The sequence below is a fragment of the Loxodonta africana genome, chromosome 4 (assembly GCF_030014295.1).
Source record: "Loxodonta africana isolate mLoxAfr1 chromosome 4, mLoxAfr1.hap2, whole genome shotgun sequence".
Classification (NCBI taxonomy): Eukaryota; Metazoa; Chordata; class Mammalia; order Proboscidea; family Elephantidae; genus Loxodonta; species Loxodonta africana.
In genome coordinates, this window is record NC_087345.1 from 163,310,882 (window position 1) to 163,332,980 (window position 22,099).

At 33.0% G+C, this 22,099-nt stretch overlaps 1 protein-coding gene across 4 annotated transcripts in view; it reads right to left on the bottom strand.

The window, feature by feature from the left end:
• The window catches only part of DNAJC1 (DnaJ heat shock protein family (Hsp40) member C1), a 334,787-nt gene that overhangs the window by 209,391 nt on the left and 103,297 nt on the right, over nt 1-22,099 (bottom strand). For all 4 annotated transcript variants that reach the window (XM_003410555.4, XM_064284912.1, XM_023548868.2 and 1 more), the window contains exons 2-6: nt 19,557-19,658; nt 19,232-19,278; nt 12,324-12,489; nt 11,298-11,395; nt 10,161-10,254 (exon numbers count right to left, since the gene is read on the bottom strand). In XM_003410555.4, the coding sequence (XP_003410603.1) occupies nt 10,161-10,254; nt 11,298-11,395; nt 12,324-12,489; nt 19,232-19,278; nt 19,557-19,658 (507 nt within the window). The remainder of the gene's footprint in view (nt 1-10,160; nt 10,255-11,297; nt 11,396-12,323; nt 12,490-19,231; nt 19,279-19,556; nt 19,659-22,099) is intronic.

The following is a 22,099-nucleotide window of genomic DNA, read 5'->3' on the forward strand; positions in this document are numbered from 1 at the left end:
CACTGAAAACTTTGTGTGGCACAGTCTTCTCTAACACATTTGGGGGTCGCCATGAGTCAGAGAGGACCTGAAAGCAACTAGTTTTTTAATTCAAGGAGAGGTCAGGTGGCTATTCTTTAAGGTATATTCTAGAGGGGATTCATTCATCCAAAGGGATTGAACAAGGAAGTCAGTTGTTCTCAAGCTTTTTTTTTCCTCCCATTCTTCACGAGGGGCTAATTCATGTGAATACAATTGTTTTTGAGAGAAACACAAAATATCATTTTGAATCCAGAATAAGCCCCCAGTTTACCTACACAGGAAGTTACAGCAATCTTGTAGATATATACTTCTTATTTATCTTGGTAGCCCTAGTACACTGCCTGGTGTGTAATGGAGGCTTAGTAACTATTCAATGAATGAATGAATGTTTATTTGAATCAATGAAGGCTTTGGATTGCTTAAGTTTAGCTCCATAATACTATATTAAAATTATGACATTTACATTGTTCCGAACAGAAAGAGTTCCTATCCTTGAGAAGCTTATAATTCTTACGGATGGAACCATAGGAAAAAGTTTTTACTCTAGAAGCAACTCTCTTTAATATTTAATTTTAACAAAATTTCTTGAAAAGCACACAGCTTGCCTGCACAGACGTCAAGCAGGGGACTGATTTTACAGTGTAGAACCATGCCTAACTTAAAGGATGTATATATTATCTGTGTTCTTTGAAGAATGCCTGTTGCAGAACACTGGCTTCTGCACAAGAAGCCACAGTTTGTACTTATTTGTTGAACCACTATTATATGTGCTTTATTAAGATATATAACAAAGGATAAATAACATACAGCAGTTGTCCTTCAAGGGATCATACTCTAGCTGTGAAGTTCAAGCATATGTAAAAATAACTATGAATTATTAATCAAAATATGGACTGTAGAATGTAAATTCCATGAGGACAAGGATTTTTGTCTTTTTTTTTTTTTAATATTTGCATTCCCAGGGCCTAGAAGAGTACCTGGTACATATTATGCATTCAGTAAATTTTTTGAATGAATTTTTTCCTCTTTTTTTTTTTTTAATGTGCTTCAGGTGAAAGTTTACAATTCATGTTAATTTCTCAGACACAAACTTATACACATATTGTTTTGTGACATTAGTTGCAATCCCCACAATGTGACAACACAGTCCCTCTTTCTACCCCAGTTTCCCTGTGTTCATTCAACCAGTTCTTGTCCCTTCCTACCTTCTCATTCTGCCTCCGGACAGGAGCTGCCCCTTTGGTCTCATGTATCTGACTGAACTAAGAAGCACACTTCTCCCTTGTACTATTTTTTGTTTTGTCTAATCTTTGTCTGAAGAGTGTGCTTCAGGAGTGGTTTCAGTTCTGGGTTAACACAGCGTCTAGGGGCCATGTTTTCAGAGGTTCCTCCAGTCTCTGTCAGACCATTAAGTCTGGTCTTTTTACATGAATTTGAATTCTGCTTCACACTTATCTCCTGCTCTGCCTTGGACTCTTTATTGTATTCCCTGTCAGGATGGTCATTTTGCTAGCCGGGCATCATCTAGTTCTTCTGGTCTCAGTCTCATGAATTCTCTGGTTTATGTGGTCTCTTTGGCTAATATTTTCCTCGTGCCTTTGGTTTTCTCCATTCTCCTCTGCTCCACTTGGAAGCTTTTAAGACCCCAGGTGCCACTCACCAAAGTGGGATGCAGAACATTTTCTTAATAAACTTTGTTATACCGATTGATCTAGATGTCCTCCGAAACTATGGTGAATGAATTATTAGAAAAGAGAGTAGTGTCCACCCAATATCCTATCGTTTACTCACATTTTCTTGCCCTCTTGAGATTATATGAGGTCATTAAACTAGTTCTGGCCAATGAGCTGAGGATGGAAATATGAGGTACCACTTCCAAACCATAGTACAGAAAAGCTTATGTAATTCTCCAACTCTCTACTCTTGCCGTAGTGACAAAGAAGACTGTATGTTCGAGATGGGTAGAGCTACAAGATGGTGAAGTCTTCATTGTTCTGAGTTTCTAAACGGTTAGGTAGAGTAGAACATCCCCTCTCCCACCGGCTAGTGATGAACACGTGGCATAAACTAGGAAAAATTTCTAAGCCGTTGGAATTTCAGGATAATCTGTACCTTACTGTAGTTTATTAGTCTATCTGGATTAATATAATTAGTAAGTGATATAAAGTTAGTATAGAGAATACCCATTCGGAGTTTTCAGTTGGCCTGATCAGGAAAGGCTTCATAATAACGATAACAATTTAGCTTAGCCTTCGAGATATAATATTTTCAAAGTCAGTGAGCTATGAGATGGAGGAGATCCTCTACGAAAAATGGGAATTCCAGAACACTCAATTGTGCTCATGAGGAACCTGTACATAGACCCAGAGGCTATAGTTCAAACAGAACAAGGGGATACTGTGTGGTTTAAAGTCAGGAAAAGTGTGAGTCAGGGTTGTATCCTTTCACCTTACTTATTCAATCTATATGCTGAGCAAATAATCCGAGAAGCTAGACTATATGAAGAACCGGGCATCCGGACTGGAGGAAGAATCATTAACAACTTGAAATATGCAGATGACACAACCTTGTTTGCTGAAAGTGAAGACAACTTGAAGCACTTAGTGATGAAGATCAAAGACCACAGCCTTCAGTATGGATTATACCTCAACATAAAGGAAACAAAAATCCTCCCAGCTGAACCAAAAAGCAACATCATGATAAATGGAGAAAAGACTGAAGTCGTCAAGTATTTCATTTTACTTGGATCCACAATCTACACCCATGGAAGCGGCACTCAAGAAATCAAATGACGCGTTGCATTGGGCAAATCTGCTGCAAAAGACCTCTTTAGAGTGTTAAAAAGCAAAGATATCATTTTGAGGACTAAAGTGCACCTGACCTAAGCCATGGTATTTCCAATCGTTTCATATTCACGTGAAAGCTGGACAATGAATAAGGAAGACCAAAGAAGAATAGATGCCTTTGAATTATGGTGTTGATGAAGAATATTGAATATATATCGTGGACTGCCAGAAGAATGAACAAATTTGTCTTGGAAGTCAGCCAGATTGCTCTTTAGAAGCGAGGATGGCGAGACTTCGTCTCACAGACTTTGGACATGTTATCAGGAGGGAGCAGGCCCTGGAGAAGGATACCATGCTTTGTAAGTGCAAAAGAGGAAGATCTTCAACAAGATGGATTGACATAGTTGCTGCAACAATGGGCTCAAGGATAACAACGATTGTGAGGATTGTACAGGACCGGGCAGTGTTTCTTTCTGTTGTACAAAGAGTTGCTGTAAGTTGGAACTGACTCAACGGCACCTAACAAACAAGTATTAAAGTAAAAATAAAAGGGAAATCAGAAGCTGTACTCTCAACTACCTGAATCAGTGGTATTCAAGGAAATACAAAGTCTAAAAGCTACTTATTCTATTTAGGCTAAGAGATAGAAGAAACCTTAAAAGTCATTTTATTCAATAAAGCATCCTTCTATAATTTTAACAATAATTAGGCAATGAGCCTGAGTACTCTGATAAACCCAAAAAACAACCAAACCCATTGCCATTGAGTCGATTCCAACTCTTAGTGACCCTATAGGACAGAATAGAACTGCCCCATTCCAAGGAGCAGCTGGTGGATTTGAATTGCCAACCTTTTGGTTAGCAGCCGAATGCTTAAACACTGTACCACCAGGGCTCTGAATAATCTGATAATAAAAAAAAAAAAAAAAAAAATTGATAATAGGGAGTATTAATACAGCTTTAGCTACCCAGTTGTTGGGACAGTTTATTCTTTTTCAGCTTTTATATGTCTTATATTTTAATAAATCTTTTAATCTGTTTTAAATTTCCTTTCTAACATTAACTGGCTATGTCAACTCTGGGCAAATTGCATCACCAATCTGGGTCTTAAGTATTACCCCACTCTAACATTTTGTGGTTTCTTATCTTTTGTACACCTAATAATAACCTACGAAACTCTATATTCTATCTTCAGACATCCTATTGCTTGCATCCCATGCCCTCCTTTCAGAGAACTGAGGAATGGAATCTTCGTCTCATGTTGTGAGGTGTTCTAGTTTTCCTGTATCCCTTCATTCTTCAGTAGCAGTAGAATTTCAGCCTTATAAAAATTCACAAGTTTCTCCAATCTTTTTCATTTGTTTACATATTTCCTATATAAAGTATTTTTGTCTCCAAAGCTTTTTAAAGAGTTATTAAAGTAGTAAAAGTAAGCTTCCTCATCCCTTGAAAAATCTGTGTTTAAGTCTAAGTAGAAGAGCAGGCAACTCAGCTTGCTACAAATGTCTCCTAGCTTTTTAGGAGCTTTTTTTTCCCCCCTGCTAATTAGCTGTGAATGTTCTATTTGTTTGGTTTCTGACAGAGTCCCAGCAAGCAGAAGCAAAGGACCTAGAAAGAAAGGGCCTTGATTGTAAGGGAGGGTGACCTCCAGGCTTGTCACCAGCTGTAGTCTCCACAGGAGAAGCTTCGTGGGAGGAAGCAAGCTTCCATTTATATATAGGTCTATTAAGTAGTACAGCACTCCCTTTACTCTCTTAGGCAACTTTTTTTTTCTTTTTAAGGTAAAAGCCACAGCAATACAGAGAAGATTACTCTATTGTCTGAGCCGCTGCTCCCAGGCAACCTACAATTCCAGATGAGGATGGGGATGGGGACATGCATTCTAGAGACTTCCTACCATAATTTTTAGTTTAACTGTATTCATCTAAGTTCAGCTTGGTAGTGAGAAAAGATAGGACTGAGAATGAACAGTGTGAAAAAATTACAACTTTAGGCAATGTATACCTAAGTCAGTTTTATGTTTTATAAATTATAGAACATACCAGGTAGAGAGAAACTTGAATGGTGAATTCCCAGAAAATCAAGCACAAACTACCAAGCAAATAAATTCTGAACACTTAAGAATTCATCTCAAAAGATGTAGAGAACTATGAACAAACTATGACTCAGACCGGTAATAATCTGGGAAATTGGACATTTACTGATTTTATATGAGAAACTGATAGTCTTAACAATTTAAATTATTATGGGCTCAAATATGTGAGGCTCCAACACAAATAAATAGGGACAAAAATAAACAATGTTATAACAGTTACACTGAAAATATGCTTATAGCAATGACTATATTTCATGAATTGTTTGCTACTCTTATGGTTACAGAACAAATGATGAATTTAAAAATATCCAGGAAAGGCATTTCGAAGGTTAAAAAAATTTCCCAGGGTTAATAAGATGACTATAACCGATACAGATGACTGGTTGAGTTAGAATCCAAGAGAATATGTATTGTCTTCAAAATTACCAAGAGAAGAGAAAACAGGCTGGTAAAATGTGAGAGTGTCACTGGGGCCATAGTTTCAATGTTACAATTAAATGCTACCCAGTGCCGTTGAGTCGATTCCGACTCATAGCGACCCTATAGGACAGAGTAGAACTGCCCCATAGAGTTTCTGAACTGCCGACCCTTTGGTTAGCAGCCGTAGCACTTAACCACTACGCCACCAGGGTTTCCAATTAAATGCTAGCCTGAAGCATTAGCCTTTCTCTTCATATAATCCAAGGTCCTTCTTATATTCTAATTCATATTCCATGTGTCCTGCTAATGATCCCACTCACTTTCTGAGCTACCTAACACCTTTTCTCAAGTTCCCCCAGTTTCTATGCATATAGTCACACATTTTACTCTCTCCAATGTTTTCTCCTCTATGTATACACTAAGCCTTCCAGCTACGCATCAATTCACAAACACTCCCCGTATTCTTTTTCTTTAGTTTCTCCTTTTGACTTTTTACTGCCCATGTGGGTATGTGAACGACAGGGAGCATACATTTTTATAAATATGGCAATATTCATGGATCTTCATCCTAGGATACTTTCCCATCCAGGAAATATCTGATATTCATTTAACATTATCAAATACTTAAAATGTCAAGTATAAGAGCTTTTAGTTCTTTGTCTTCATTTTTTCAAATGTACCAATTCTTGTAATTGTCCCAATATCTTTCTCAAAGCAATCCCAAAACCCCAAAATGTTACGGAGGTAATACGGACCTTCTCAAAATTCAAAAGAAGCTATCATAATGATACTTTAACCTCTACCTTACCTGATAATAGAACTACTTTGGGTATTTTCTGCCCATTTAATAGTCATTATGTATTTTAACTCTCCCACTACTCACAACATAGACATATCTTTGAAAAAGTGTGTGATGAAAATACTTTGTTATATTATTAATTAACTCTATGTTTGTCTAAATGTCCTTTATGTGCTTGTCAAATCAGACTTATCTGGTAGAATACAAATTTATAAATGGATATATGCAGAGTTTGGAGACCTGGGATATAATATCAGATGACAGTAATGGATTATGTGATATTCTCTTAAAAAAAAAGAAAAAAGCAGTTGTACAATGTGATCCTCAGATCTTTTTCAGCCTTAACACAGTATGCTTATACAGAAAATACTGTATCTACAAAATTATCTTTGCAAACTACTAGGACACAAAGGGGACACTTAACAGTTAATGTTAAGTATCTATTCATTTTTCAAGACTCAGTTCAAGTGGCTCCTCTTGTTAGTCTTCCTTGGTCATCCTAAATAGAGACAATCTTACTTTTCTGGGTATCTTCAGAAGTCATTTTTTATGCTTCATATGTGAGGCTCATAAACCATAGTGTACCACGATTATTTTAATTCATATGTTATAACTTCTACCTGACTATGAGGTTCTAGAAAGCATAGTCACCTCTATAGACCCTATACTGCCTTGTAATGATCACGTGTTTAATAAACTTTTATTGAACTGACTGAACTGTTTTTCTAAATGTATGACCAGAAGAACCTTTATACATCAAATATTGATATAACTATTCTCATCTGTAATTTAACGGAGAGAACAGAAAAGAATTTAGACAGGCTAAACAGGCAATAAGAGTTTTCTTGGGGATCTTAGTTGCTAAGCAATAAATGGTGAACTAGGGAGCTTAAGCCAAACCAGAACTGCCACTTTTCCCAACCAACCATAAATGTGTATGAAGTTGAGTAAAGGAATCAGTATTTATAGGAAAAATAGAAAGGGAAGAAGGTGGGGAGTAAGGAGCTACTGGCATGAGAAGGACAAGATTTGGGTACAGATGCTGCCAGTGTGAAGGCCACTTGCTGGAAATCTCTGATCCTCCCACTTTTAGTTTGAACCCTGTTTCTTATCCAATAGCTGTATACTTTGAAAAAATATTTGCAGCTCAGCTTTAGATTCCCATGACATTCAGGGGGTTCATACAAAGAAGTGAACCCCTCTTAACTGATATCTGCTTAACCAACTTATTGTAGGCTTATTAAGAGCCAGTCATGTTAGCTTTTAAACCTGTTTATGTCAGCGATATTTGTTATTTTAATTACATGAATCAATTTAATATTATGTAAAAAAAAAATGAAATGTGAATAGAAAATGAGAGTTGTTTCTATGGAAACCAAGTTGAATGCTTTGGAAAGCTCAATAAAAGTTGATAAAAATGGTGTTAACTAGATGTGAGTAAGTTAATTATCAAAGACTGGGGAAAAATCACAAAAAACTATTACAGATTATACAATTATATTGCTTCCAAGAATCAAGTTTGATTTCTTCTTTAAAGAAAGCAAGAATACAAATATGTCTTTAAAGAAGCCAAGACAGCTAACTCTAATCAATGGACTCCTATTTTAAAACAAAACTTTAGGCCTATATCACAAAAGTGGTAAATAAGTATAAAGTAAAAAAAAAATAATAATAAAGTAGCTGCTTTAAATGCTTAAGGTTGCATCGTTTCTCATACTTAGAGCTTTAGTAGGGCTGTTTTTTGACCACTGTACAAATTACCAATCCAGATTGCTTCAGGTTAAGAAGGTTTCTTCTATTATTTCATAAATCTCTTATTTAAGAAGATTTTGTAGAACTCTCACATAAAAACATTAGTGTTTTAAGTAAGGTGTATATATATAAAAAAAAATTTTTTTTTATATAGGAGTATATATACTCATATCATACAATTTTATGGATGATGAATTAGTACAAAAGTCACTGCAGACTTAAGAAAAAGCAGACAAAAATCTAATCCTAACAGCAACTATTCAGCATTGTTTTGCTGATGTCTTTGAAAAGCTATATGTTTACTGATCAAAAATACTTTCACTATTACCATATGTGTCAGAAAAAGTCCTTTACTATCCATCACAATATTTTGTTAGTGAACACCAGAAAAATTAATTTTATGTCCCTAAAGCAAGATTAAAATATCAAGCGTTAGCTTTATAAAAGGAAAAGCATTTTATTTTTCTTCTATGAATACATTTATCAAAAAATAATTAAATTAAAATTAAAAAATTAGATTTATAAGGATTTATAAAATTTGACTTATAAAGCCTAGTGCCTAGCATCTCAAAACTGAAAGGCAACAGGTACCCTCAAGTAAGTAAAAACTTTGAAAAGTAAACTGCTCAAACAGTTTAAGAAAATATAGTTTCTAAAGAGACTAAAAAGAGTTTTTAATAAAATTCCTTTTTTTAAATATTTTCCACAAATATACGATGCAGCAAAACAATCACTTAATCTGTTGGGTCTAAATATCACAGGGACATAATTTAGAAAAATAAATTATAAATCTAAACCATCATAAAATATTTGTTCTGTTTTCACATATTAGCCTTCAGCACTAACCAAGAAAAATGTTAATTTTACCAAATAAACTTTCTTTCAAAGTACTTACATTAAAATTATAAAAAAGCATTTAACATTGACATTTTATGTGATATTCTATTTATACTGCCTCATGACTACATTTTTTAAATCATCTATGCCCTGCTTTACCTATTACACAGATTCTAAAGCTGGTGAGAAATAGCCAGACTTAAACATAACAAAATCTGCCCTAAAAATATTTTTCTATCATATCTCATAAACATGTGAGTATGATAATGATAAATATACTTTCCTTCTTGCTTACTAAGTCTTACCGACATAGCACACAGCATTGTGGGGTTTTATTCAAATAGCTATGCTAAATGACTTAAAAACAAAAGCTTTTAAATTACCCAAACACTTTAATCTTTCTCTATTAACTGCAAAGAATATACAAGACTCTGTAAGCAATAGCTATTGTGGTTAACTATTTTGATGGAAGAATAGGTGAATAATTTCTCAAAGGTCAAAAAGAAGCACACTCCTGACATTTAGTTCATTTTTCCTTGAAATAAAATTTTCATTACGAGAAGAAAAAAGGAGAATAACATGCAGAAGTTGAAGTCATTCACTTCCTTAAATGATTAGGAAAAACAACTCTAACATATGAATATAAAAGTGGGTAGAACTGAGTAAAAATTATCTGGTCCTCTAACTTACAAACATTTAGTTTCTGAAATGAAGCATTTCCCCAAAAAAGTTATGATTTCAAAGAAACTAAAATTTTGTACATCAAAAAGTGTTATATATACTTTTAAATATGTTTATGAGTTGGGAATTTTCTAACCAGATACAATAATTAAAATGATCAAAGTTATAATTTAATAAAATACACTTTAATGTGCTAACTGTAAAAAAATAAGAAAAACTGCAGTATTTAGTTGTTTGATCATCAAGACTAAGTAGAAACAGAAACTTTGATTACTAGTATGACACAAAAATATACTTTGTCACTTAAATTTACAACTAAAATGGAAAGCAACATATATTTCTGAATAAATGAACACATACTCATGTAAAGTTTTTTACACTATGTATTTAAATGCTATTAAAATAATGGGAGACAAGCTATTTAAGTACTGTTCATTTTACTAGACATACCTTAAATGGTAACAGCAGATTAAATTTTTATTGCTTTTTTGTCTGTCCTAAAGATAGTATTGTGTATTTCCTTTTTCAGTGTCTTGGAATTTTAAGGTGTTCTATATGCAGTATAAGAGAAAGTCATGGGTATAGATACTGAAATAATTTTAGAACTACTCTAAATTAGGTTTACACTTATGAAGATACTATTCAATTCAATCAACATTTTGAAGCATCCACTGTATATCAGTATTCAGACAGCAGACACTAGGCATAAATTATTTCATGAATAATTAAAATGAAAGCATCTAATATTATATGAAAGAAGTAAATTTTACCTGGATTAAATGAGGCAATGCTTTCAGTGTAAGGCAGAACCAAATTCCCAGCTTGCACGGAAGCAAATCATGCCATTGTGGTTTTGTCAGTAATCTAAAGGAAAAAAGTAGAAAAAATAGCAAAATATATAAAGTTGGGAGATAAATTGTCTTTATAGTGATCATGAATTCTTTTTTCTAATTCCTATTTCAACAAAAAATGAAACTGATAAAAATAATACTTATGACAGTTATCACTTCATCAGTTATTCTGTATCATAAAATATAGTAGTTAAAAAATACAATATATTCAGCAAGTAAGAGAATATAGGCTAAGGTTTTAGGGAAAGAGGCCCCTAGACAAATTATAAACATGAAAAAACAGAAGTCCTCTTTCTAACCCGGACTTTTCATCACTTCTGCAAAAATGAATTTCTTAAAACCTTATGATTATTTCAGCTATGAAAGACTAACCATCATCAGAGTGTTCTCAATTGCTGACAACCAGATATAAGGGTTGCAGCATAAACAAACCAATACATAAAAATTAATGTCATTTGCACTCCACTGAAGCATTATTCACTGATGTCATCAGAAAAGTCTCTGATCTCAATCCCACATTGATCCAGTTCATTCCCTGCTGTGTGAACTATTTAAACCTTTTATTTCTTTCTATGAATCAACAGGAGAAATGGTGGTATCTTTTGGAGTATACATACTGCGTATTACTGCCTCTCTATGTATTGTATGTATGTATGTATGTATATGTATGTATGTATATGTATATGTATGTATGTATTCGACTGCACTGAGTTTTTTTTGTTCATTTATCGTCACTTCTGAGCTAAACATGTTCAAAGTTACAGATTCTTCTATTAATATTTTGTTTTTAAAGTTCATTATAAAAATTTCAAACTCCAAGAATTTGGGGTTTATATTATTTAAATATATATTAAGACTTTACAAGGGGATAAACGTGTAACTTCTGCTTAAGATTAGTTCATTTCATAAACTACAGCATATTATAAGTCTTTTACAAACCCTACTACAGATGTAAACGTTAGCATATCCAAAATTAATATACATATGATGTTAAATCACAGCAAAAATATATTTTGAAACAGTTCCAAATTATAAAATATTTTTATATACTCCCACCTTTCATTTTTCTCTGAAGCACCGAGTTTTAATGCATCCACACTCTTGCCACCTGTCTTTTTTTTCTTTTCTCTCTTTTTTCTACTAAGCAGCTCATCCTTAATGCAGAAAGAATTACAGTTACAGGTTATCATTAACATGTACTCTTCAAATGTTATCAAGATTCTTCTGTGAAGGGTAAACATTATAGAGGAACATTTATGCAAATGTATGTAGGGTCCAACATGATTAAATAAAATCATCAATCTTTAACAATAACTGTTGCCATGGTATCCAGTCCTTAAACACACATGAAGTTCAGCACTGTCAGTCATGTGTATCTCCATAGCAATCGAAGTTTTCTAAGCAGAGAAAGCATTCGACTTACTTTTCCTCATTCATCCAACTTTAATGTTACTCCAAAAAGAAAGAGTAAACAGATGCTAATTCATGAATACTGATAAATGTTTGATTATCTTTAATATATAAATAAAAATCCATAGCATAATAAACTGAAGAGTACTATATTAGACTAAGGAAAGTATTAAAAGTTTTTAACCAACTGATCTTGGTTAAAATAATAAACTAAAGAGTAGTATATTAGACTAAGGAAAGTATTAAAAGTTTTTAACCAACTGAGTATTATAAAATAATACTCATTTCAAATCATATTTTTAAACATTCATTATATAAGGACCTGTGACACAAAAATTTCTAAAATCATTCTTACATCAAAAGTCTTTTTCTATTTGGGAGGTGAAAATTAAGAAAACATGGCTCCTATCTTCTAATTTTCAGCCATATATTTGGGCTTCCACAAAGTGTTGTAACAGACTCAAATGCCACATTTTTAAAAAGAAGGTTATTTTCTTCTTACTTCATGGGTTCCTCTTTACTTAGAAATATATCAAAGACTAAATATTGAATGCAAAATTATTAGAAAGAGGAGTTCATATAGAAATACTGAAAAATTTATAGGTTGAAAAAGAAATGCCTGAAATTCCATATAAAATTAAGGATAGTAGATCATTTATTACCAATACTTACCAGTTGTTTTTCCAGGTAGATTGACCAAACCACAGCATAATGACCCACTGTGAGAATAATGAACAAGAGTAATGCCAGCTCAGCATTGCTCATTTTTCTCACCCGCCTATAGTAGAATACAGGCTGTCGCCAGTCTGGAAGTCCATTGATCAGAATATCATCATACCTACAGTAGCAAATATAACAGTTTTTCATAGGGAATTTAAAATAAAAACCAAAAAACTTATTTGTGCTTTATTTAAAAAGAAGAAACTGAAAAGAATTTCTCCCAAACATTTATACAGATTACCTGCATTACAATGTCCAGTGAATTCAGAACACTGTATATAGATCCAGTGACTGATAATCTTCAAAGGTACACAGTGATACACCATCAGTACCAGATCTTGTGTTTTTATAGAATTCCCATGAGGTGACTCCTAGAATGACATCTGAACTACAGGAGTCATATATTGCATCTATCACAGTGCGTAGTAAAGACCCCATCATAAAAGTCAGCACCAAAAGGAAGGATCTCAATGGGAAAAAAATCAAGATAAGAGTTCCACTTGTTACCACGAATTACATATTAATTGAATCAGAAATGCAGGATAAATTTTCTAGTCAGTGCTTTCATTTCTGTCCCCACAAAATGGGTTCAAGGTTGAAATATTTATATATATTATTTTATAAAAGCTTTTTAATGAGGTAAAAGCCTACAAAATGAGCACCTTTTAATTTTGCATTACTCATATTCCTTTAGAAAACAACATAATTACCAAATTAGAAAGAGAGGTGGAGACAACAAATGTTCACGCCAAATATCTCAATAAAACTGTTTGCTTGTAAACATTTAAATGGAAATTTCCTCAGTTTTGGCTTTTTCTGGAAGAGGAGAACATAACAAGTATACCCTTTCCTAGTAATGCATTTTAAATCAGCTTTCTTGCTACTACTAGGCTAAAAAAAGTTATTTTAAAATAAAATTTCAACTGAATTAAAAATTTACCTTCCAGACAGTTATTGAGACAAACACTTCTGAAGTTAAAAATAAGGAGAAACATTTATGAGGTAAAATTCAAAATGGTCACACACAAATACTGTAGGTTCAGCACACACAACCTGTTAATCTTAATTGAACGCAACTCATTAAATATTCTAATCACACTGTTTCCAGAATTAAATCTGCACTGAAAGGCCTAATTTGGTGCAACACATTGACCAAAATATTTTAATTAAAAATATTCTGAGTTAGCTGCAGGCCTAATTACAGGAATAGAAATAGGGCCTATATTGTCAGGCAGGTCAGTAGAACTCAGTAGTAGGTTTTTCTCAAGTAAATTGACCGATCTAGGAATAATAGCACAGCTGCTAAACTGCCAGTCTTGACATGTAAATCAATTTAAATGCAACAACTGCAGTAGCTACTTTGATAGTTATTAAATTGATACCTTGGAGATATGCTAAAAAAAAATAAAGCAGGGGGTTTCTCACAGGTAACTTTTTTTATCCTATAGAAAAACATTGGTTATAAATGTAAAATATATTTTATTAACAAATTTAGAAAACCTGACTTGTAGGTCAACTTAAGTTATTAGTAATGGTATCAGGTCATAATAATCAATATTCAAAGCAAAGGGTATTAATTTGTACTAGAGTTGTAAAAATGCAAATTGTGTAATGTACAAGAGTCTACAAATTAAAATATGGTTATGTAGCAGATGGACCTGCATATACCTGATGTTAAATATTTTCTCTTTCTGATATTTATGGCAATTCTTAAATATTAATATCAAGATATAATAATATGGTTTTATCAAAAGCTATCATTCCTATCCTCAAAAATTTACGTTTAAATCTATCTTGTAAAAATGGACTCATTTTAAATTAGAAATGGATTGGTAAAAAGATTTCAAGTAGTGTAACACAATATTAAAACATCAGAACGAAGTCCAATGAACATTAAGTCCTGAATTTATGCTAAATTCATAATCTACTCAAATTTGTTGATTAAAAAAAAAAGGCAAATACAAAAACATTATTTACAGCAAATCTCTCCAATGTAATAACTCATGTAAAAGGTATGGTTATTAATAAAGAACATTTAAGAAAGAGGCAACAATTCCCTAATAGCATTACTAAGCATTCAATTTCCATTAGATCTCAATTGATTGGAAGAAAATAGTGCTGAACTCATTCATAGCTAAGAATCTCAGATCAAATATTTTATCATCATTCCTGAAAATGCTGTATGCCTATTAATAGCTACTATTTTCGACCTCATATACAAATTGTACTTAGTGTGTAACCAGATTTAAGATAGCAAAACCTCATGCACTGAACACATTAAACAGAACTAGATATTTACTAGGATATGCCACTCTAAACAACAGTCTCCAAGGATTAAGCTTAGAATCAATGACGTATTGATTTTACTATCAATGAACATTATGGCTCACAGTACTGGCCATTTTAAGGGAAGATAGCTTCTATTACAGCTCACTTTTTAGAATGTATGCTGTTAAAAGACAAATTACTGCTTTCCTGAAAAAATAAAGAAATTTCTTAAAATATACACAGATACTATTTTCATAAGTTACTTAAGGAAAAAAAAAAGTTGTATTGACAATACATAAAATTTAAAACATCAGTGACAGCACTGGGTTTTTGGGATATTACACTTTTTCTATATTTAAACACCAAAAAACCCATTGCTGTCGAGTTGATTCTGACTCATAGCGACCACTACAGGACAGAGTAGAACTGCCCCATATGGTTCCCAAGGAGTGGCAGGTGGATTCAAACTGCCAATCTTTTGGTTAGCAGCTGAGCCCTGAACTGCTGTGCCACCAAGGCTCCATATTTAAACATATAACACTGTTAAAATGTCATAACTGAGTCATACAAACTGCTCTTAACTACTTACTAAAACCAGATTAAGAATGTATGTGTGTATGAATGTGTCACAAAAATACACGTAAGTAAATCTCTATGATAAAAAACATCACTAGTGTAAAAAATCATGGGCTTATAATATCTCCGAAATTAAAACATTAATTAATTTCACACATTTAACATATGGTATGTTTATTTCACTTGATTTTCTTCAAATATACAGGATGACCATAAAATAACAGTCTCATAATCATTAGTGAGTTCCATACTGTAATCTATAACTCACCAAATATATCTAGTCTAATAAAAACTGGAAAACAAATAAAAGAATATTCGATCTATCAGCAGAAAAAAATACTATGGAAACTTAAAACAGCATATTTTGAAATATAAAATAGTAATTATATAACTAAAATAGACAATTTGTATCTTATGAAAATGAGTATTGAAATAATTCTAGCATTTACTTAAATTACAAATTTCCCATCCTACAAAGCTTAAATTTTTAGTTAAAACAATAAGAACAATACAACTTTCATTTAGGTTACATTTTGAACTTCAGTGTAAAAAATTAAATGCACAATGACCATAAGCAAGAAACAAGCCTAAATTAATGGATCTGTCTCTGCCGAAAGTTGTGGTAGAGGGCACTTTACACATTATATATGATAGATGTGTTATATCTTCTAATTAGGGAAGAAAAGGTGCTAAAATAGATTTATTTTTAGATTAATGCTTATTTTGATTCAAAACATCTGTAATCAAATTTAAACAACCAGGTGGTGAATTTGTAAAAGTCTAACAGATAAAAGCTGAGATAATATTTGTAAATAAAACATGATTTTATCTAGTAAACTGAAATATACATTCATCTTTTACAAATATAGTAACATAAAATAGGTTAAATTTAAAGTTGCAGAGCAAAAGAAAACTGCTTAAAATTTATAACTGATAGATTTTAAATAAAAGCAAATATGTTCTTATCAACAAACCACCATGTAGTGTATATCTGTAATGATTAATACCTACTCAGCGCTTTACTGTGGCTAATACTCAGGTACCTGTATAGAAATCTATGTAAGAACACAGATGGGGTGTTGTTCCTCAAAATAAGCAAGTTAAGTAACGAGGTTAGAAAAGGTTGGTATGCTAGGCTTCCTTATACTAACCAGGAAAATCTGTATATTTTTATGCTATAGCCTAAGCCTTTGCTGGGGGAGGGGAAGGTTTAAAAGTTTATTCACAGTTGCACTCCTAGGATCTACCCACGTGAAATGGAAACAAGTCCACACAAAGAATTGTATGTGAATGTTCACAGCAACATTATTCACCATAGCCAAAAAGTAAAAACAACTGTCCATCAACTGGTGAATGGACAAAGAAAAAGTGGTGTATTCATACAATGGAGTATTAGTCAGCAATAAAAAAGAACAAAATATTGGTATGTGCTACAACATGGATGAACCTCAAAAACATAATGCAAAGAGAAAGAAGACAGATGTAAAGGACTACATGCTTATGATCCCTTTATGTGAAATGTCCAGATAAGAAATTTACAGAGACAGAAAACAAATCAACAATTCCCTGAGGCTGGGGGTACAAGTGGGGACGAATCGCCTACAAATGGGCTCAAGGACATTTTTAAGATGATAAAAATATTCTTAAACTGGATTGAGATGATGGTTGCATAACACTGTAGTTTATTAAAAACCATTGAATTGTATACTTAAAACAGGTGACTTTCACAGTATGTAAATTATACCTAAAGAAATCTGTTAAAAAGTTACCTGGTTATTTTTTTTTAATCTATTTTATTGCTATTTCTTTCTCAACCAAAATTTAAAGAACATATCTGATTTCAGTGAAAACACAGTTATATATAAGGAAATAAATACGAAAACATGTCTATGATAATTTCCCAAAATGTAAATTACTGAAGGTTACACATTTAAAAGCATTTCTTTTATGAATATTTATAAAATTAAATAACTGTGACACTAGGGAGCATTTTTTTAACACCAGTATGAGATGATCTTTTTTTAGAAGATAAAACTGATCATATGCTCTTTCTTTTCCTTAAAGGAATTACAAATAATAGGTAAATTGTCTGCAGAAGTGAGTCTTCCTATATGTTTAAATACTCACAGGTCACCCGGCCTCAGGCACATGCTTTGAAGAAGTGATTCTCAGCTTGATTAGTTAAGACTTTTGCCTCAAGGAAAACCAGTTACCAACGAGTTACCCGTGCCTCAAGGGGTATAAATACTACAGCTGTTTGCTTAACTGTCAGAACCATTTTTTTCTACCAAGCATCTAAAATAAATTCCAAGGGAACTAATCCTAAAATATGTTAGATAAGTCTCTGCTAATGAAGAAACATTTTATATACATATAAAAGAAATGATCTTAGTAATAAAAAACTAATGAAAGAAATTGTTACAAAGTTTACTGACTTTTAAAATAAACAAATAAGCATACACACAAAAAAGGAGTAAATTTGATGCCAAAGATGGTGGGAGACTAAATAAAGTTATCTTTATAGACATAGTCTTGATTTGTGAAACAAAACTAGGGGCTTACTGAGAGAAACCAATTAGAAAATATGCACAAAATGACCAACACTTCTTTCAACGCATTACTAGGACTCTTTCAACACTATGGATTATCTCAAACCTGAGGAATGTCTGCTATGGTATCTGGACTAACGCCAGCCCTTATTATAAAGAAAAGAACACTTCAAGAGAATATCTTGAATCCTTGTTTTGCAATCTGACAAACTGAGGTATTCAAATTAAAGAGTTAAAAGGAGACCCAAGTGTAGTAACTAATGTTTTAGGATATAGAATAATTCCAGATAATACTTTTGAAGAAAGATTCAGAACGTCACATAGCATCATTTTGGGGAGTTTGTCTTTAAGATGTATTAGCCCCCACAGAGAGATACCCATTTTTAGTCTGGCTTTAGCCTAAAATCTCAAATTTCTAATTTTTTTTTAAAGTGCTTTTTTACTGTACAGCGACATTTTTCAAACTGCAGATTATGGCCCTCTAGTGTCTCATGAAATCATTTTAGTGGAGCATGACCAGCACTGTTAAAAAAAAAAAGACTAGTCTAGACTAGCTTAGAATAGAAAGTATTAATCAACTTCACTTACAGTAAGTGTTTTGTAAAACTTTTGTTTCAGTTTTGTGTGTGTGTGTGTGTATCCTGAGACATGATGCAAAAGGTACTTCTTACGGTGGGTCTGAGTTGAAAAATCTCTGAAGCCCTCTGCAATAGGGTCTACATTCCACACATCAGTAGAGGTAAAGGAAAAGGGCCTCTCTGTGATCTCTGCTTAAGTCGCTGGCACTATAAAGCACTATATCAATATATTACCACTCTTCTGAAAGGGACACAGAGAAGTCTCTGTGAGAGGGCTGCCCCTACTCTAAAGTTTAACTCTATAGGTGCACATTCACTGGAGGAGAGTAAGGAAAGGGGGGGAGACAAAAGAAATAGGAGAAAGAAGCAAATATATTTCTTCCACTCCTATCTTCTACAAATTTATACAAGTCTGTTCTCTCACCCTCAAACTGGTTTATTATTTTGAGAGTGAGGAAACAGCAAGAAAAGGCACTAACCTGAATATCACTAACTACTAATCACAAAACATTGAAGGAATAGGAAAAGCAACAACAAAACAACCCACCAAACCCAAGGAGGAGCTTTCACTGCTATGTTGAAAATGAATGGGCATTTGAAGTTGTATTTCACAAGGTATAGACCCTCAGGTTAAAAATCTTACCTAATGAAGCTAGCTTTGCTCTTGCTAGCTTTGACTCATGATCATGAAGCCTCTAAGTATTGAATCAACGGTGTGAATATTTTCCGTAGAAATTAACTCTGCTCTAAACACAGGTTTTAAAACATGACACTTTTTGGAAGTAATAAAAATACTAACTTATAATAAATACAATGTTTAATTCTTTCCTTTAAAAATTGATGCATGAAACTATAACATTTTAATTCAAAAGCAGAAATGAACACTCACCTCTGCCTCCGTTCATCATCTTTTAAAACTTCATAAATGGCCACCAACTAAAATAGAAGCATTACTTTAAAATAAAAATACTCTCAAATATAAGAAATTACTTAGGAGTAGAGTGAAGGCACTAAGATGTACATGCACAAAACCCTATATAATACTATAATTTAAAAAATGCTGGTGAATATTTAGTAGGAAATTAAATAAAAATACATACATTATGTTTTAAAACTATTATCTCATTTTCAAATGGAAATACTCTACATATTTCTACCATAAACACATTTACTTATGCATTTGTCACAAAACATTAACAGCATATTTCACTTACTTGTCTAAATTGAGTTTCTGCATTTTCATCTCTATTCTTATCTGGATGTAAAGTTAGCGAAAGCTTACGATATGCTTTTCTGATGTCTGCAGATGAAGCATCCTGGAAGTGGTGGGGGGAGGGGAAAAAGACAAAGCAAACTTTGTCAGAAAAAGAAATTCCCAGAACCTTGTTAAGGTCTGAGAAGACAGCCAACCAAGTGCAGGACCCGAGGCAATGTAATTTGAGCAATCAGTCTAACAACCAGGCTATGCAACTAGCCTGACCCACATGACTGAACAATTATTCAATCTAATTTGGCTCTCCTCTTAACTTTTCATTACCGTACAGTCATTTAAAGAAGATAGCATTTGCCAAAACTTTTCAAACACTTGCCTTCCTAAAATTAACCAATAAATCTTTTTCGGTAATTAAGAGATCAAAAAGAAACAAATTAAAAATTAATATATCTGTGTGTCTTCAAAGAAGGTCTTTATTTATGTGAGAATCTTAAAGCGAATTTCTGAATCCCAGGCTTACTATATGTGGTTTCTTCAAACTACAGAACCTCAGTTTCACATGTCAAAAGCATGCCTACTTGAAGACAGTGAAGTTTGAATTTATCCAAAATAACTATAATCAGATAGTTATATATATTGTACTTGACATGTTTTCAGTCTGTTACAGGGTGTTTTCAATTTTGTCCAGTTTCCCTAGTCTAGTTTGCAGAAATAAATTTGCCTACTATTTATTATTGTTGTTGTTAGTTGTTCTTGAGTCCATTTCGACTCCAATATAGTTTAAATGTATTTAAAAGGTCCACTCGACAGCACTGGGTTGTTTTTACAGCTCATTAAGAGTACTTTAGATTAAGTGGATGTTAAAATTACATTTTACGTAATCTTGTGTGTACAGCTAACAGCAGAGAACATCGTCCTACGTGGTCAGTAGATAATAACGGACAATAACAAAGAACACACTGTTAAGCTGGGGTTTAAAACTTACTCTCTACTAAGTCTAAAAGATAATACAATAACTTTTTCATGTTGGGGAAAAATGATAGTAAAGTTGCTTATTAAATTTTATCTCTTGTTTTATAGCTGAATATTTGTACAATTAACTCCCTGAAACTATTAAAAGGTTCCAATGACTAACAACAAAACAAAAATAAAAACTGTGTACCTGGGACTAAAGAGCTGTTAAAGAAAAAGAGTTGGGAGACAAAGTGACACTATAATTAGTCTGTCGAGCTTTCCTTTTAAACTATTATTTTCATTACCAGTTTTCTGGGGCTTGTTGCTCTAGGCTATTGTTCTAATTAAGTGTGAATATTTTTATGACTTGTGGAGAGCTGAAGAGCTATAAAATTATCAGTGTAATTATGCAGGGTATGTGGTTAAGTTTCTCACTTTAATTTGATAAAATTAATGTTCTCTAAAAATTGTATATAAAATATATTTTTATACATTAAGCTATATGTAACATGATAGAAAAGGATGATTATTTAATGGGCAAAGAAGTCAAGTATCAAATGAATAACCATTTCTAATTGTGCATTTAATTTTAGATTTTATTAATTGGGACTATATCATAGAGAAAAGTATTCCAAAAGTAGATTTCTTAAGACATAAGAGTCTATGTATTTTTTTTTTTTTTATGTATTATCTTCTGTGACAAAATTAATATATGCTTGTATGCAGGATTGATGACCTACTGATAAATAAAAATAATAGTTCCCTAAAGTTTTTGGGTTAACATGTTTCCCTGCTTTCAATCTTGCCATCCTGGCCCCAACCTTCCGTTTTTTCTGTGAGAGTATTTACCCCCAATGTAAATGTAACCGGATGGCTCTCCTGCTTAAACCCTTCAGTAGCTCTCATTTGCCTTCATCATTTCGCCTTTTCAATCTTTTTAGTCTAATTTCCCCATCTTGCCCCATCCTCTCTCCAGCATTCACCCAACCTCCCTTTCCCCAGTTCCCCAGATCATTGTGCTTCAGGATGCAGCTCCCCAATCTCATATTATTTTTCTCCCAGCTGCAGATACAGACAGCTCTCTCCTGACTAAGGAATTGGTCTCTGAGGCTACACACAAACAATGCCTGACTATTTTCCTCTTGAGAATCCTCCCAGTAGGGGTATTTCACCAATAAGTTCTACCTAGAGTGGACAGAGGAGTCTCTGGGTAGAGCAAATGGTTAATGCATTCAGCTGTTAACAGAAAGATTAGAGGTTTGAGTCCACTCAAAGACACCTCAGAAGAAAGGTCTGGTGATCTACTTCCAAAAATTAAGCCACTGAAAATCCTACGGAGCACAGAGATCTACTGTGACACACATAAGGTCATCATGAGTCTCAATCAACTTGATGGCAACTGGCTGGTTGGTCTTGTATAAAACAATAATTATGCATCTATGTCTATGGGCATACAATTTATAAAGATATAATCTGTCATAGCAACAGCATAAAAGGTGAAAGGGATAGAGAGCTATGTATTAGCAAGCTTTTTATATACTATTGAAACTAAGTACTAATCCAAACCAGATTGTTATAAATTAAGATATT